The sequence below is a fragment of the Myotis nattereri genome (genome assembly GCF_964212035.1).
Source record: "Myotis nattereri genome assembly, chromosome: X".
In the NCBI taxonomy this organism is placed as follows: Eukaryota; Metazoa; Chordata; class Mammalia; order Chiroptera; family Vespertilionidae; genus Myotis; species Myotis nattereri.
Window position 1 is genome coordinate 54898277 of NC_138078.1, and position 17049 is coordinate 54915325.

General features: G+C 37.6%; 1 protein-coding gene across 3 annotated transcripts in view; it reads left to right on the plus strand.

The window, feature by feature from the left end:
• Positions 1-338: 338 nt before the first annotated feature.
• Positions 339-17049, plus strand: part of CHIC1 (cysteine rich hydrophobic domain 1) — a gene marked incomplete at its 5' end in the record, with an annotated part of 179617 nt that continues 162906 nt past the window's right edge. For all 3 annotated transcript variants that reach the window (XM_081080884.1, XM_081080882.1, XM_081080883.1), the window contains 2 exons: positions 339-628; positions 11492-11546. In XM_081080884.1, the coding sequence (XP_080937010.1) occupies positions 339-628; positions 11492-11546 (345 nt within the window). The remainder of the gene's footprint in view (positions 629-11491; positions 11547-17049) is intronic.

Below are 17049 nucleotides of genomic sequence, written 5' to 3' on the forward strand. Positions count from 1 at the left end.
GTAAAACTAGAAGATAAGTCCTCCGGATACAAGCAGCAGAAGACCAAAGAGCAGTATTAAGATCAGCACTAGAAGACTGGACCTCCTTAATTCCCTGGCGTTCACCTCAACGCCCCTCTTTGCTTAGAGCTGCGCAAGCGTACACTGATTTGCTCTTTTCTCCATCGTGCCCCCGCCTCCAAACCCCATCCTGTCTACCATAATACGCAGGCGCATCTCCTCAAACCCGTTCCCTGCCATACACCTCTCTCTCTTCATTTCTTTCTCCCTGAACTTCCAGCATCTCAGCAAGTTCAAACTCTCCTGCGTGAGGGTGGCGGCGATCGAGAGGTCACGTGATGAGCATCTTGCTGCCCAACATGGCGGAATTCGACACCATCTCGGAACTGGAGGAGGAGGAAGAAGCAGCTACGTCCTCGGCCTCGTCGTCGCCGTCGTCGTCATCGTCTGTATCGGGGCTCGAGGATGACGAGGGAGATGAGGAGGAGGAAGAAGAGGAGGAAGAAGAGGAAGAGGAGAAGGAGCAAGAGGAGGAGACGCCGCCACCGCCTCGGGTAGTGAGCGAGGAGCACCTGCGGAGATATGCCCCCGACCCTGTACTGGTGCGGGGCGCCGGCCACATCACCGTGTAAGCGAGAGGGGGTTATGGGCTTTTTAAAGGCTGAGATATGGCGACAAATGAGAAGGTGATCAAGGGGCCAGTGGAGTAGGGGCTGCGGCGGGGCTTACTGAAGCATACATTTAGGAAATGACACCTGATGTAAATGGAGAAATCTGCGAGAGGGAGGTGTATAGGAAATGAGAATGCAAATGTGATGCACCAAAACCAGGTAAATAATGAGCATAGGACAGGGGAGTGAGGAGTTTGGGATCCAGAAGGTGAGTGTCCTTGCTTCTCTGTGTACGCTGGCAAGTGAATACTCTTTCAACTGCAGGATGTGTCAGATTATTTGCTGCTAAGATTGGTGTCTGGTGGAATACAGTGACTGCTGCGATATTTGACAAGACCTAGACTTGGTTTCTTCAAAACAGAAATATGACATAGAATTCCCACCCACCTACATAATCATCCATTCATTCTTCCTATCCAGTCCTTAAATGAATAAATAGTTATCCTTTCCATGTCTTGATCACTCTCACTCTCTTTCCCTAAATATCACACAATTAGAGGTTTGGGTTGAAAGAAAGCTATGAAAGAGGTTCAGGTTGAAAGGTAGCTATGAAAAGTAGAAAGAGTAATGGATTGAAAGTGAGGGCTCTTGGTTGTTAGTCCCAGCTTTGCTTCTTTCTAACCCTGTGACCTTGGTCAGGTTACTTACCTTTCTGGGCTTTTATTTCTCTGTCTGTAAAATTAGGGTTTTTGGATAGATGGTTTCTAAAAACTTTCAGCTCTGAGATAATTTAAGATACGTACTTGCAAGAGATTTTGTATGCCAGAACGTTAAATATGCAAACATTAAATATATATATGAAAATTAGTACCTCAGAAGCCTAGGATGATATTGTAAAAACTAATGCAAAATGACTTTTTTAATGAAATTTTAGGTAATATTTGAGAAAATAAAAAGGGGAACCTCATACCATAATAGTTGCAAAGTAAAAGGAAATGTTAATGCTTCTCTGGGCTTTGAAGACTTCATTCTCATTTTTATGTGCTTGGGTTGTAAATACTTGAAAGTTTGAGTACTGGGTCATGTTCATGCTCTTAACTATGCTATCTTATACTGCATTTTCAAATAGAGCTATTATTTATTTATTTTTTTTACTATCAAGTCATGCTGCCTCTAATTTTGATAATGGCTCCCCTAGCCTTTTTGATTTTCAACTGAGTTTATATTATCTGAAATCATATGTTATAACATACATATTATACCACCTCCCTCCATCATGTTAGCTTTTTTTTCTTAATCCTCACTCGAGGATATATTTTACTGTTTTGAGAGACAGACAGACAGACATAGATGAGAGAGAAACATCGATTGGTTGCGTCTTCCACAGGCCCCAACTAGGACAGAACCCGAAACCCAGGTATGTGCCCTGACCGGGAATCAAACCTACAACCTTTCGTTGCATAGGAGAACACGCCAACCAACTGGCCAGGGTCCATCATGTTAGCTTTTGATTTTAACAAGTTGAGTGTTTTCTTTGTAATATATTTCTGTGGTCTTTGCATGAAATGTATTAAGAAAGATTTTTAAATTCAGGATGAGTTTGGAGATATTTTTACACCTGCTTCTTGGTTAGGCAATTTTAATAGTTTCTCTTGGTCCAAGAATTTTATCAATAGACTACAATGGCCAGATGTCAGCTTTCTGCACTATTTTAATTTCATCCCTTTTATCACTAGGGAGACTTTTTTTTTTTTTACCCAAACTAATTATGGTGCAAAAGGTTACTTTCATGCAGATTATTTAACATGACTGAACAGAAAAAGGGTTTTTATTCCAGGCTATATTTTATATTCCAGAACTCCTCACCCTATTATTTTCTAAAGTTCAGAGAACAGACAGGAAGCAAGAAAACAGAATTTAAGTTCCCTGAAACTCACTTGTGGTTCCATTCTACCCTTCACACAATCATGGTGAAGTACTTACCAACCTATTTTTAATTAAAAGCAAAGCGCTGACACTTGCCATGTGGTGGTCCTTGTTATAGGTATAATATTCCTCCCAGTTTAAAGACTCTGGAATTAGGAGTATGAAATGGTGGTGTTGGTAGCAACTGTTGGTATTAATTAAAACCAAAACCTGAAAAGCAGCAAACCAGTTTTGAATTGCTAACCAATGCATATAGTTTGGAAAATTACTTTGTATTGTACACATTCTCTCAACATTTGACATCAAATGTCTGAGATTTGATAAAAGATTAAATGTTTAGGAGAACATTTTACTTGATCTGAGACTCTGGTCTGTCAATGGTAGGAAAACTTTTTTTAGTAGCTAAAGTAAGATCCTTAGGAAATAGTTAATTCTGAGACATCTAAAATATCAGGTTCTATTTAATTTTTTCTGGCATAGGAGTGTTAGAGTTGCCCTATATGAATGAAATATTTCTTATTCTGTCTCACCTCTTCTTTTTTCCATTCTCTGTCCAGTCATCTGTTTTGTAGAGGACTTAGCTTTTTTTTCCCAAAACTTAAATTTTGAGAACCATCACTTCAATCTCAGTATACTTTAAACCTAGCATTTCCCCTCCCAAGATTGGCTGTGCATTCCAGTTGCCCCGTTTCTGACCCTGATAACACCATTCTAATTTCCTGGGGTAATATTTCAAATTCTTAAGTCATTTTACCTTTTCATTCTTTTTGAATGCTCATCTGTCCCAAAATTATGTCATCATGCATTTTGAAATGTCTGTTAGATTTTTAAAATTTTATCCATTTCTACTGGCACCACTCTAGTTTGGGTTGCCATTATCTCCTGCTTGAATTATTGGCACAGACAGCCACCTCTCCCCACTCTAATCTATCCTGCATGCTTGTGCCAAACTAATTTTCTTAAAACATAGTTTAATTATGTCACTTTTTCCCCCTGCGGTAAAACCCGCATTGGATCTTAATTAGGTCTGAATTCCTGTGCTCACTTCTTCCAACCTCTGAGGTCAAGGAGTCTCTCTACTTGCCCAAAGCTCAACCCTCTACTTGTACCTTCCATAGCCTTCTCTCAGATAATGCTCCATCAGGCAGCCCCTGTCTCTCTAATACTCCTCTGCTTCTCTACTGGCTTAGCTTGTAAACATATTAAGAGAATAATTCTTTAAACACAAAATAAAACTAAAGCCTTCCTAGACCTATATTTCCCCTCTAGTTACTGTCTAGTCTCTCTTCCTTCCTTTTCCAAATTTCTTAAGTGTTGCTACATTCTCCATATCTATTTTCACCCCTCTATAATCTGGATTCTGCCACCATGACCACAGATGAACTGACCTTAAGATCACCATGATCCTCTTTTTTAAAAAAAATTCTTTATTGGTTAAGGTATTACAAATGTGTCTTCATCCCCCCATTAACCCCCAACCTCCCCCCCCCCACTCATGCTCTCATCCCCCTGTGATCCTTTCGTTGCTAAATTAGTGGGCATCTTTTATTCCCTTTCTGGTCCTCATGGCTGCATATGATAATTATAATGACTCCCTTTCTTGGAGGCTTCTACTCTGGGAGTCACAAGCACACAGGCCTTCAGAGGCAAGATAGGTCACAGACAATGATGCAGCATGAGTAGTGATGGGGCCTTACTTGAACTGGAAAGTATATGTTTTGCCTAAAGGTATTTAAATCCTGATTTAAAAAAATTTTTTTCCAGCCAAAGAAACCCCAGAAATTCCTTGGTCACTTCACTCTCCTTGTATTTTTGTGGCTAAATCTTACCTGTCTCATTCATGGGCCTCTCTTCCTCTCTTGCCCCTTGAATACCAGTACTACCCAGGGTTTTGTTATCAGCCTACTATTCTTCTCATTCTTTGTTCTCCTTAGATGATCTCATCTTGACTCTTCATGGTTTCAATTATCTGATGTCCCCCAAATATGTATCTCTGTACCAGACTCTGCTCAGACCGTTATCTGGTTTTTCTTACCTTATGACCCATCCTTATCTTAAATTCAACATACTCAATACAGAACTCATTCCACCCACACACACACTCACACCCCTGTCCCAGCCCCTCAAAAAATCTTACCTATTTCTGTATTCTCCATCTCAGTTAAATGTACCTCTATGATCTTGTTATTCATCCTTTGTTCCTCTTTCCCACTCACAATTTTCACAACTAAGCAATCAGCAAGTATTAACAATATATGACCCAAACTTTTATTATTCTCGTCCCTACCACCACTTCCCTGATTCAGGCCTTTTTCATCACACTAACTAGTTGTCTTGCCTTCATCTTTGTCACCTTCACATCCATCTCATCCTGTTGCTAGATTATGACACCACTTTCCTGCTTAAGACTATTATGTTGTTTTTCTTTTACCTACAGGATAGAATCTAAGCTCCATAATGTGACTATAGAACTGGACCCTGCCTATCTATCAGCCTCAACTCCTGACATTTCCCCTTACTGCTTATATTTTCCTGTTAACAGCATGCTATTTCTTATCTCTTTGTCTCTAAGAAGGGGCCTTCATCTGGTATTCTCACTTTAGCTCTCCATATGTCACCAACTCCTGAAAGTCTTCTCTACCCTCACTACATTATAAGCTGCAATGGCAGGAACAATTTCTGGTTCCCCCTTGAATCCTCAGTGTGTGCCCTAGAGTAGGCACTCAATAAAAGTGAGGTGAATGAGTATTGGTTCACTTCAGTAGCACTCAATATTGGTTCACTTTAGTAATATCATAGTGCATACTATATTATAGGCCCTCAACAAATACTAGTTAGTTGAATCATGCTATGGATAGTACCTGTGTTTCTGAGCGTAAGTATATATGTATACAATAATATCATCAGTGATGGGGATGGGGATATGGAATGGCTTTACCTCTGAAAGTTTTATTAAGCAAGCCCATGTGTCAGAATACCCATCTACTTGTATCTTCCTAATATATTGACATTTAGTTACTTTAACAAGATATTAATCTTTTAACATGTGATTAATTATAATTTTTTAAGAAGTAGTATGACTTAAACATACTAATTGTAACTCCAATTCTGAGGTGATGATCATAAATGGATATTTGGGGATCTTTTTCAAAATTTCCAAAAAGATATGGCTAAATTAGCACTCACTGATTTGAAGTTCTAGAAACAGAAATAATGAAGTGTTTCTTGAAAGTATTAAGTGTTTCAGAAATTTTATACATCTGAGTGGTATGATTTAGTATCTATTACTTTTCTTCTTGATATTTTTAGAATAACTATTTGTATCCAATATATTAAAATACAAGGAAAATTCTATCTCATGAGATTTTCTTTCCTAGTTGTAAACATTACCACATTCTTTATATTACGTAAAATATGTAAATACTTACCCTTGATGGTACCCCTGTGTAGAGGTTAGTAAAGATGATAGGTCACCAATTCTCAGGTATTTATAAAATTATCTCATTAAAATTAATCTAAAAGAGTTGAAGTTATTACATATAGAATTGAAAAAGGCCAAATTTGAAACACAGTGCATTTCCGCAAAAATTAGAGAGCACTACAAATATTAATAATTCTCAAATCAGTGAATGGAATGCCTTTTCTGTTAATAGATGTCTTTTGAGAAATTACAGTGATGCATTGTTAATTTGTGTTTGTATAAAGTAAATATTTTATAAAATTTTAGGCTTTGAGAATACGGAAGCTATGGTAACACCTACCATTTTACAGTGTGGCAAGACATGATTGTTTCCATCTAAAAGATTAAAGAAATTTAACAATATATTTTTTAAATCTTTTTGAATTGTGTGGCATAAATTTTACTTTTCCTTGGTATAATAAATAAAGTTCAATGCACATGCTCTAGAACAGCCGTGGGCAAACTATGGCCCGCGGGCTGGATCTGGCCCGTTTGAAATGAATAAAACTAAAAATAAAAAAGACCGTACCCTTTTATGTAATGATGTTTACTTTGAATTTATATTAGTTCACACAAACACTCCATCCATGCTTTTGTTCCGGCCTTCCGGTCCAGTTTAAGAACCCATTGTGGCCCTCGAGTCCGAGTCAAAAAGTTTGCCCACCCCTGCTCTAGAATCAGAGTTACTATAAGTGCATAGTTTTCTAGTTAAATCATGTTTCTTGTTAGCAGAATTTTACTACGCTTTGATTTGTTTTCCTAAAAAACCTGAGCACATGAACTTCAATTTGTGCAAGGTTTTCAAAGGCTGATATATAGCCATTTTCAAAAAGATTATAAACAGGGGTATAGGGAAGGAGGGAAGAGGGAAAAGCATCTAAGAGGACCCATCCTTCTTTGCCTTCCTCTAAAGAATTGTCCAAGAAATTAAAATTTGAGCCCAGCCACCATGGCTCAGTGGTTCAACATTGACCTATGAACCAGGAAGTCACAGTTCGATTCTTGGTCAGGGCATAAGCCCAGGTTGTGGGCTTGATCCCCAGTGTGGGATGTGCAGGAGGCAGCCAATCAATGATTCTCTCTCGTCATTGATATTTCTATCTCTCTCTCCCTCTCCCTTCCTCTCTGAAATCAATAAAAATATATGTTTTAAAAATTTGAAGCATTGAAGGCATTTGACAAATAAAATACAATCATTAGGAACCACCAGCTGGGTCCATCTCAAACACATAGTAGGCTCTATATTTAATGAAGCCAATAAAATGACAGCATGAGCAGTTCCCAAGTACCTATTTCTTAATGCTAAAGAACCCTATAACTGATCATTAATGGGTAGATGAGCTTCTCTAACCATGAGATGGACTCACGGTTCTTAATGGTTTGTTTATGAAACAGGTGAGGTTTTTATTCAGCAGCAGCCATTTCAACATTTTTTAATAGCTGCTAAGTGAAATGTTGTGCTTAAGGTTATTTCAGTTAAGTAGTCTTTTAAAGTGCTGAGACTCTAATAGAGAAAGTTATGGAAGAAATCTCTAGTAGGCAAGAACAGGACTGCTACTACCTTTTAGCTAAAATTGTGAAAGTATATTGGGCCTAGTTTGCCTATAAATATACCATTTTGAAGTAGATGTATGTAGGGCATAAAACAGTGTTTTAAGAAGCAAAATGCTGCTTTCCTTACTATTTCTAATATACTTTTTATATTTTAGAAAAATGAATTCCTTTCTATATTAGAATAGAAACATAGTAATTTGAATATAGCAAGTATTTCTTGAGAACTTGAGCACTGAGCTAAGCACTGTGGAGAATACAGAAAAACAAAGTACAGACCTTGCTTTAAAAAGCTAACAGGAGCCCTAGCCAGTTTTGCTCAGTGGATAGAGAATCAGCTCACGGACTGAAGGGTCCCAGGTTAGATTCCCATCAAGGGCACATACCTCAGTTGCATGCTCGATCCCATCCCTGGCCCCAGTCAGGGCATGTGCAGGAGGCAACCAGTTGATGTTTCTCTCTCACATTGATGTTTCTCTCTCTCCCTCCCTTCTACTCTCTCTAAAAATCAATGGAAAAAAGTATCCTCAGGTGAGGATTAACAAAAAAAGCTAACAGAAAAATTGCCTTTAAGATATTTTTAAGAAATAAAAAGAAATTAATTAACTGTTGAATTGTATAGTACACATAAGTGACTTTGAGTGTTCAGAAAAAGGGGGAATCCATTAAAACTTGAGCATTCAAGGCATTGGCACTTGACTTGAGCCTTGAAGTCTGAATAGGATTTAAACTAGAGAGAAGAAGCAAGAAGAACCACATGAGCAAAGACAAGAGCCAACATAGCAGTGGCACTGGAAATGGAGGAATCATTATTGAATGATTTCACTTGGAACCACCTGAATAAAAGTAATGCAAAAACCAAACTAGAAGGAAGGTGCAAAACCTATACCAAAGTCTAGGTTAAAGAGTGTCAGTGTGCCATTGATAGAGATGAGGAATTTAAAAAGGGCAAGTAGTTTCCAATAAAAGATAACATTTAATTTTAGACATGTTTGACTTGTGGTATTATTATTTTGCAGCAAGATATCCAAATGGAAATTTTCAGTGTTCAATTAGAGATGAGGGACTAGAACAGGTTGGAAAATATAAAACTAGCAATATAGATTTGATTGTTATCAACATAGAAGGAATTGTCAAAGCTATTAAATATAGATAAATTGGTATACTTTCCTTAGAAAGAAAAGCAGATAATTAAAAGCTAAATTTTGGGGGAAAGCAAGAGTGTTAGAGGAAAGGGAAAGAATGGAAGAGTGTTAGGAAGGGTGTGATCAACAGTGTCACAAGCTGCAAAGTCAAAGGGGAACGTTCTGAGAAGAGGACACTGAATTTGGCAATAAAGAAGAAAAGATGAACTGGAAACTGGAAAGGAAAGTTCATTTGTCTTGTGATAAATGCAAAGAGAGAATAACAAAACTAAGAATTTTTTAAATAATAGAAATAATCCACACATTTTGGGGGTTATATATGTCTATATCCTCTACATACTTGATATCTAGTAAAAGAATGGCAGCTGGAAAAAGTTAAAATGACAGCAATCTAATGGAGGTAGGAACATGTTATTGACATTGCATCTAAAAGGCATTTAGCTCAACAATAAAGATTTTTTAAACAATAAAAGACATTTAGACAAGATATGGAAATAGAGCTCTACTTTAAAATGTATCATGTCTACTTTCTAAAATGAAACCTGTATATATTCCACAATATGAATTTACTCTTTGTGGAATAAAAAGTTAAATTATATCTTTTTGACTAGTGATAAAGTCACTATTTAGCTACATCTGATTTAAATGAAATGTTTTTTGCTCTACTAAATATTTGTCATGTTATTGATTTCTGAGTTAGTAGATAATTGAAAATATATATTTAATAGTAAAATGTCAGTTTCTCAAACAGCATCTGAAAGTTGCTATAAAAACAGAGTGTACTATCTTGTTTTTAAGTTTGGCTATGCTCCTATGTCTATGTATAGATTTAAAGGGAATGTTATTATGAGAATGTTATGTTCTCATTATATGTTGTACTGACACCTGGAAAAGTAATGAAGTATTTTTTTAAATAAAGTTAAATTCTGTTTTCACTTGCTAACTAATTTTCTCCACTGTTTTAAAATACAGAATTTATTGTTGTAAAATACATTGTAAACATACAGGTATAGTATATTTATGCACAGATATGTGCCTTGCTACTAGATATGTGCTAGTAGAGTCCTTGTGTTTGATTGGCTTGTGTCCTTGAAAATAAGCTATTACCATAATAATATGAGGAGAATATAATATTCTCACATAGAGTTTTAATAGGACATTGGATTCTTAACGTCTTTTAAGTGACCCTACGACCAAAGTGCCATAAATCAGTTAAATCAAAAAGTATAGTAGGTTATTATTCAAAAAACTTTTATTAAACATCTATAAAATAACATTATGCTACTAAACATAATGGAAGATAGCAATATAAATAAACAGTAGTTTCTGTTTTCTAGGAGCAAAAACAACGAAAAGATTGGCATTTGAATTTTGGTTCACCCCTTAGTATTTATATAACGTTGGGCAAGTCATTTAATTCATTACTTTTTGAAAAAAAAAATATTTCTGAGTGTCAGCTTCCTTATCTGTAAAGCCAGGATAACAATACCTCTCCTGTAGAGTTGTATAGTCTAGAAATAGTAGTCTATTTACCTAGCATAGTATCTAGCTCATGGTAAGTTCATAGTTACCAGTAACTTTCTATTATTGCCTACTTCTTAAAGGGTTCTCTATAAATATTAGTATCTCTTCCTTTTTGCTTACACCCATCAATCACTAACAAAAATTGTGGCCACTATGATATATCACTAACATGCAGGAAGTAACCTTTGTTATATCTTCTGAAATCAAAAAGTAGGTGAACCAAGGCCTATAAATTTCATTTTGACTTCCTAGTACAGATTTCAGTGAGCATACTTAAAGAGAGTCAAGAGCTTTCAAGGCTGGGATCTGTTTTCTTTTTCTTTTTTTTTAAATATATTTTATTTATTTTATTGATTCTTTACAGAGAGGAAGGGAAAGAGATAGAGAGTCAGAAACATCGATGAGAGAGAAACATTGATCAGCCGCCTCCTGCACATCCCCCACCGGGGATGTGCCCGCAACCCAGGCACATGCCCTTGACGGGAATCGAACCTGGGACCTTCCAGTCCGCAGGCTGACACTCTATCCACTGAGCCAAACCAGTTCCGGCAGGATCTGTTTTCTTAAATGGGTTGAACATATACATAAAAGCCATTCATTAGGATCAACCTTTGAGTTTCTGAATAGTAACTGATTATAAGTTGTCAAAGTCTATGGCCAAAGGTTTTCTTAGTTTTTATTAGGAACGTTTTCATATATACACAAAAGTAGAAAGAATAGTAAAATCCACTCTCCCATACATCCATCAGCCAATCCCAACAACTATCAACTAAAATGTTATTTTTGTGTTTTTTAAAATATATTTTTATTGATTTCAGAGATGACGGGAGAGGGAGAGAGAGACAGAAGCATCAATGATGAGAGAGAATCATCAATCGGCTGCCTCCTGCATCCTTCCTCCTGGGGATTGAGCATGCAACCCAGGCATGTGTCCTGACCAGGAATCAAACTGTGACATCCCAGTTCGTAGGTTGATGCTAAACCACTGAGCCACACCAGCTGGGCTAAAATGGGTTTTAACAGAACCATTTCAGTAAAAAATTATATTTCCAGCTCTTTATCAGTGTTTCTCTAAATCATTATTTTTAATCCCATATCATGAATCTAGTTAGTTTATTAATAGTCAAATATTTATTTTCTATAAATATAAAATTTTTTTAAGACATGTTTTAAAATCACAACATCCAAAGAAAAATGCATGGCTTTTTTTTTTTTTAATGGGAGAGAGTTAAATATGCTGGTAGAATATATTTTGTTCTGTCTTTGTTTTTAAGGTTTGGCTTGAGCAACAAGTTTGATACTGAATTTCCCTCCATTCTAACAGGGAAGGTAAGTGAGAGTTTGCTTTGAACTTTCCAATTCTTAAAACATTGTTTTATGATGTATTTAGTGTTATGAAAAATGTTTGACTCACTGGCAATGAAATCTCATAGTAAGAGGCCTGGGTACTTGGAGGCTGTGCCATTAGTGACTGAAGGCTATGCCTATGACCAGTTATTTTGTTCATTGTCCATTAATGCCAGCCATCATTTACTTATTTGTTCAGTTTTTACAGTTTTGCTGTTTTTCTCAGCCCTGGTAGCTATAACTGTTTTCATTTAGGTCAGTAATTTCCCATGTGTTTGTGTGTGTGTGTGTGCATGCGTGCGTGCGTGTGTGTGTGTGTGTGTGTTTTGTTGTTGTTGTAAGCGGCAGGAACGATACTGGGTGTTAGACTGATGGGGTCAGAACTGACCTGGGTTCAACAACCTCGGTACTTGAGTTCTGGCTAGGAAAGAATTCAGAGCCAAGATTCAAATGAACACTCAGTGAACATTTATTTGGTAAATGGTGGAGGTAGAAAGAGTAATTCCTAGAATAAATGGGCTTAAGAAACAAGTTATAGAGGTAAAGCAAGGGCCCTTGGATCTTGGGAATAAGGAAGGAAATGGCGACATGTGTGTGGGAGAAGGAAGGGGAGAGAAAGGGAAGGAGAAGGGAAAGGGAAAGGCACTGCTGTGCTTTCAGGAGGGAGGGAAGAAAGAAGGGAGAGTGTGCTGGGTCCTCCATCCTAAGGGTTTTAAGGGTGAAGATTTGGGGGGAGGTCCTAGGGCAGTGATGGTGAATCTATGACACGTGTGTCAGTGGTGACACACGAACTCATTTTTTTTTGGTTGATTTTTCTTTGTTAAATGGCATTTAAATATATAAAATAAATATCAAAAATATAAATCTTTGTTTTACTATGGTTGCAAATATCAAAAATTTTCTATATGTGACACGGCACCAGAGTTAAGTTAGGGTTTTTCAAAATGCTGACAAGCCAAGCTCAAAAGGTTCGCCATCACTGTCCTAGGGGAAGATCTTAATAGAATATTTAGCATCTTTCCAGGTGTGTCCTTTCAGGGTCTAAGTCTCCACTGATTGATTGGTTGATGCCAGGGCAGGGGGTCATTATCCAATACAGCTGGTCCTGAGGTCATCCATGGGGTCACTGGTCTTGTTTTGTTGTTTTTCTGGGCCTGGAGCTGAAATACAACTGAGATCTAAATGTTATCTCTAGGGAGGAAAGGTCAGGGGGTCCAAACCACTTGACCAGTGATATGCTAGGGGAGGAAAAGTCACCCTGGGGGCTAGGTCCCACCCTACAATTGTCCTTTGCTAGGCCCCTGGGCTTTCCACCCTGATGACTTGTACCTAGCCCATCGTCCTTGCTCTGCTCATGTCTGTCTAACTGCCTACCACACTTTCAGGCATTTCTTTTTATTTACTGGTGTGTTTTTTCCAATGCAAATCAATTCCATAAAATGAGAAGTTACTATGAATCAAAGCATAAATACACAAACAATATATAATCAAAAATAGATGTACAGCATCTACTCTAATAAAAGAGAAACATGCAAATTGGTGTCACTCGGCTACATCTACCAGCCAATCAGGGCGACTATACAAATTAACCCAACAAAGATGGTGGCGGCCATGGAGCTGGAGGCTTGGGTTGCCCCCAGCGATGGAAGAAGCCAAGCTTCCTGCCCACCCTGGCCGCCGCTCAAGGAGTGGCTGGGGGCCTGGGTTGCCAGGGGTGACCCAGGCTTCCAGCCTGCCCTGGCCGCTGCTCAAGGGAGAGAACAACACACAGGCATGGCCAGGAACCTGAGAGATCAACACAGAGGGTCGCTTGCTCCGAGCCTCCGATGCAGCTGGGGGCAGGCCCCCAGCAGGGACACACACACACACACACACACACACACAGGGGCACCTGCTCCGAGCCTCTGCTGCCAGACTGTGGCTTAGGCCAGCTCCCCTAAGCCATCAGTAGGACATCCACTGAGGGCTACTGGACTGTGAGAGGGGGCAGGCTGGGCTGAGGGACCCCCAACCCCCAGTGCACGAATTTTGTGCACTGGGCCTCTAGTTTAGGTATAAAACAAAGGGGAATGTTCATTCACACATGGAAACTTGAGATATTTGGATATGGTGTTGTTAAGTAGGTTTCCAAAGATGGAAAAAAATTACTATGGTTATCAACACTACTGTGGCCCTATTAGATACTGGAACATCTAAACATCAGTGTGTGACCATGCAAAACAAGACTTTAGAGAATGTCTATTTTCAAAACAGTTTCTGTGCATTGAGGCAATTGTGAAAATATTTACTTTCCAGAATCAAGCCCACATTAGGCTTAGGATCATGTTCTAACTATATAAAAATATTGACCAATAAAAGAAAGTGTTCCAAATGTGGCTATTCTGATTCATAGTTTTTTTTTAAAGTATGTACAGAAAGTATAAAAGTTTTTTTGAATTTAGTGTAACTAAGCTTCCAGTCTTTTTTTTTTTTTATTGATGCTATTGGGGTGACATTGGTTAATAAAATTATATAGGTTTCAGGGTTATAATTCTATAATACATCATCTGCATATTTTATTGTGTGTTCACCAACCCCAAATCTCCTTCCATTACCATTTATCCCCCCTTTACCCTCTTCTACCTCCTGTCACCCCCCTTTCCCTCTGGTAATCACCATACTGTTATCTGTGTATAAGAGGTTGTTTTCCTTTGTTTAATCCCTTCACCTTTTTCACCCAGCCCACTATGATTTCATTTATATGTGAAATCTGGTGAACAAAATAAACTAACAAAATATAAACATATTCATAGAGAACAGACTGACAGTTGTCAGAGGTAAAAAGGGGGTTGGCGACTGAGTGAAAAAGCTTCACATATTTGCCTTTTTAATTTTAAGATTTGTCGATTTTACCTTCAAAACAAATCATTTCTTAAATTGTAAAAAGTATTCAATATATGCAGAAATAAAAAGAATTTTGAAATTAGTTGAGGTTCATGTACTTCAACTCTTTGGAATTAGTTTAGCAAAATGAATCTGGTACTCTTGTTGAATAGGGGAGTGGTAAGTATATAAGCAAAATTTACTCATTATAGTTGAATTTGGAGTATATTCCAATACATCATTGACAGATTCTGGAATGAGATGGGGAAGGAGGGAAAAAAGACCTATAAATATTGGTACATATCAATTACTACATAAAAAGTCAAATGCAATGTCAAATCAAAGAGTTCAGTGCCTGAGAGAATAGTGATAAGTTAACAATATAAAACTTTATCTAGAGTTACATGGACATTAAATTAGTATTGTGAAACAATACATTGAGGATTTATAGGAATACCTGGAAATTCCTACTAATGTACATATAAATAGAACCATGGAAACTTTTTACATTACCCATTTTATGGCCTTATAGCTTTAATGAACCAATTGAAATCTGACTCTGTTCCAAATCCCATCCCTTATCTCTAGATAAAATAAAATCTGTCCATTTTCAAAATAGAATTTTGTGTGTTCATACTTAAGCCACATTTAAGGAAATCACCTCTGAACTAATTTTGGATGTGTCTCTTCATCTTGTACATGAAACTGCTACAGATTTAATATCAACATTCATCATCTAGTCAGACCCTGTACATGTTCTTTATATCAATCAAATATGGGATCCTCAACATTTTCTATGTCAATAAAATTAGGTGTGGAATTATCAGATTCAATGAAGACCTGTTTTTTCTCTGTCACACTGGATGTCTAGATTCTATTTAGATTGGGTTTGGAAGATGGAGAAGTATAGACGTTTCTTGGCCTGAATCTTTTAACAATAGAGGTGTAGAGATAGAACTAGATTGCTGAGAGGCTGGCTATTGACTGCAAAGCACTGCCACTTGCCTTAGTGGTGGTACTCAATGGATTTGGAGTAGTTAAGGTTTTGTGGGAGGGATTACTGGAAGGTGATAAAGCAATTGTTTGATTTGAATAAATCTGCATGGGTAGGAGCAACACCAGAAGCAGCAGCCCCAGTTGAAGCCTGGCTACATCACTTTGCCCATGTCCTCTCTGTCAGTGTGTGGCTGCATCTCACTTTGGATGTGGAGTGGGTGGGGAACCTGCGGCTCCAGGCAGGAGCAGGCAAGGTTTAATATCCGATGTTTTGAACAAAGTTACCATTTTTCAACATTGCATCACTCTTTTTTAAGCTATCTTGTGATCTGATTTTGTTATATATCAAAAGCATCAAATTTTTGGTTATTTTTATACCATTTAGATAGTTTGAATTTCTAAACTTGGATTCTGCAATAAATTATCTTTCTGTTCCCTCATTCTCTATATTGAGTAGTTTCTTCCAATATGGAGATACATTAGTCAGAGAGTTCCTTACAGCAGTAATGCTAACTTTTCAGCCCAAAGGCTAAGTCTCTGACTAAGGCAAAAGATTATTTACACATTTTTGTTACTTGAGAAATGTAGATGAAGAAAGAGGAAAGCTGTTATATTATAAAATACTTAATAATTTCCAAGTGGTTAAGAAGTGAGTGATTGGGGCCAAAATGTTGATTTGGGGTTAAAAATAAGTTAACTTTTTGTAGTTAGAAACCCATAATTTAATATCATTTTGTTTAATTTTACTATTAGAATAATGCTATTTCTTAGTATAAATTTTGGTCATACTTTAAAATTATTTCATTCTCCAAAGAGCTTTAATATGCTATTTTAGTGTTAATTTTTCTCCTATTGTAATTGAGAAAAACAAGGTTCAAGTCACTATGTATAGTGTGTATAGTAAAGGGGAGAAATAAGCATATTAATAATTATAAGAAGTAATTCTAGAAGGATACACATGAAAATAATACAAGTGATAACTTTCATGGGAGAAGAAATGAAATGAATGGAAGCAAGGATAAAGATGAAACTATTTTCTAAATATCACTTATTATTGAAAAATTGATAATAGCAATTAAAAGTGGAGGCGGAGTAAGTGCAAGTTCACAGACATGCTCCCAGGACCAATTTGTGATTATAACTAAAATTAAAAAAAAACTCACCCTGAATAATCAGCTGAAGACTAGCTGGAGACAACCCTGATAACCAAGGACAGAAAGTGGAGACCACATAGAGACCGGTAGGAAGTGTGGAGGCGTGAAATGGCTGGCCAGGCTTCCACAGACAACCGCTGAAATTCTGGAGAGATATTTCAGCTGTAGGGAGTTGTCACTGAGAACTCTGGGGTCTAATCCCTAAGCTGTACCTCTACCTCCCAGCACAGAGCACCAGAACTGAAAAAGGTGCCCTCATAACATCTGACTGTGAAAACCAGCAGGGTTGCTGTCTGCCAGGGAGAGATGGCTGGAAGTGCAAGCACCCTCTTAAAGGGCCAATGCACAACACTCACCTTGGTCTCTAGCAGAAGGAGGACAAAGTGACCTGGAATTGTATAAACATAAGCCAGGGCTGGGGGATCTGGGGTTAGAACTTGGAAGGCAGACACCCCAGTTTCCTGTGCTGCGTC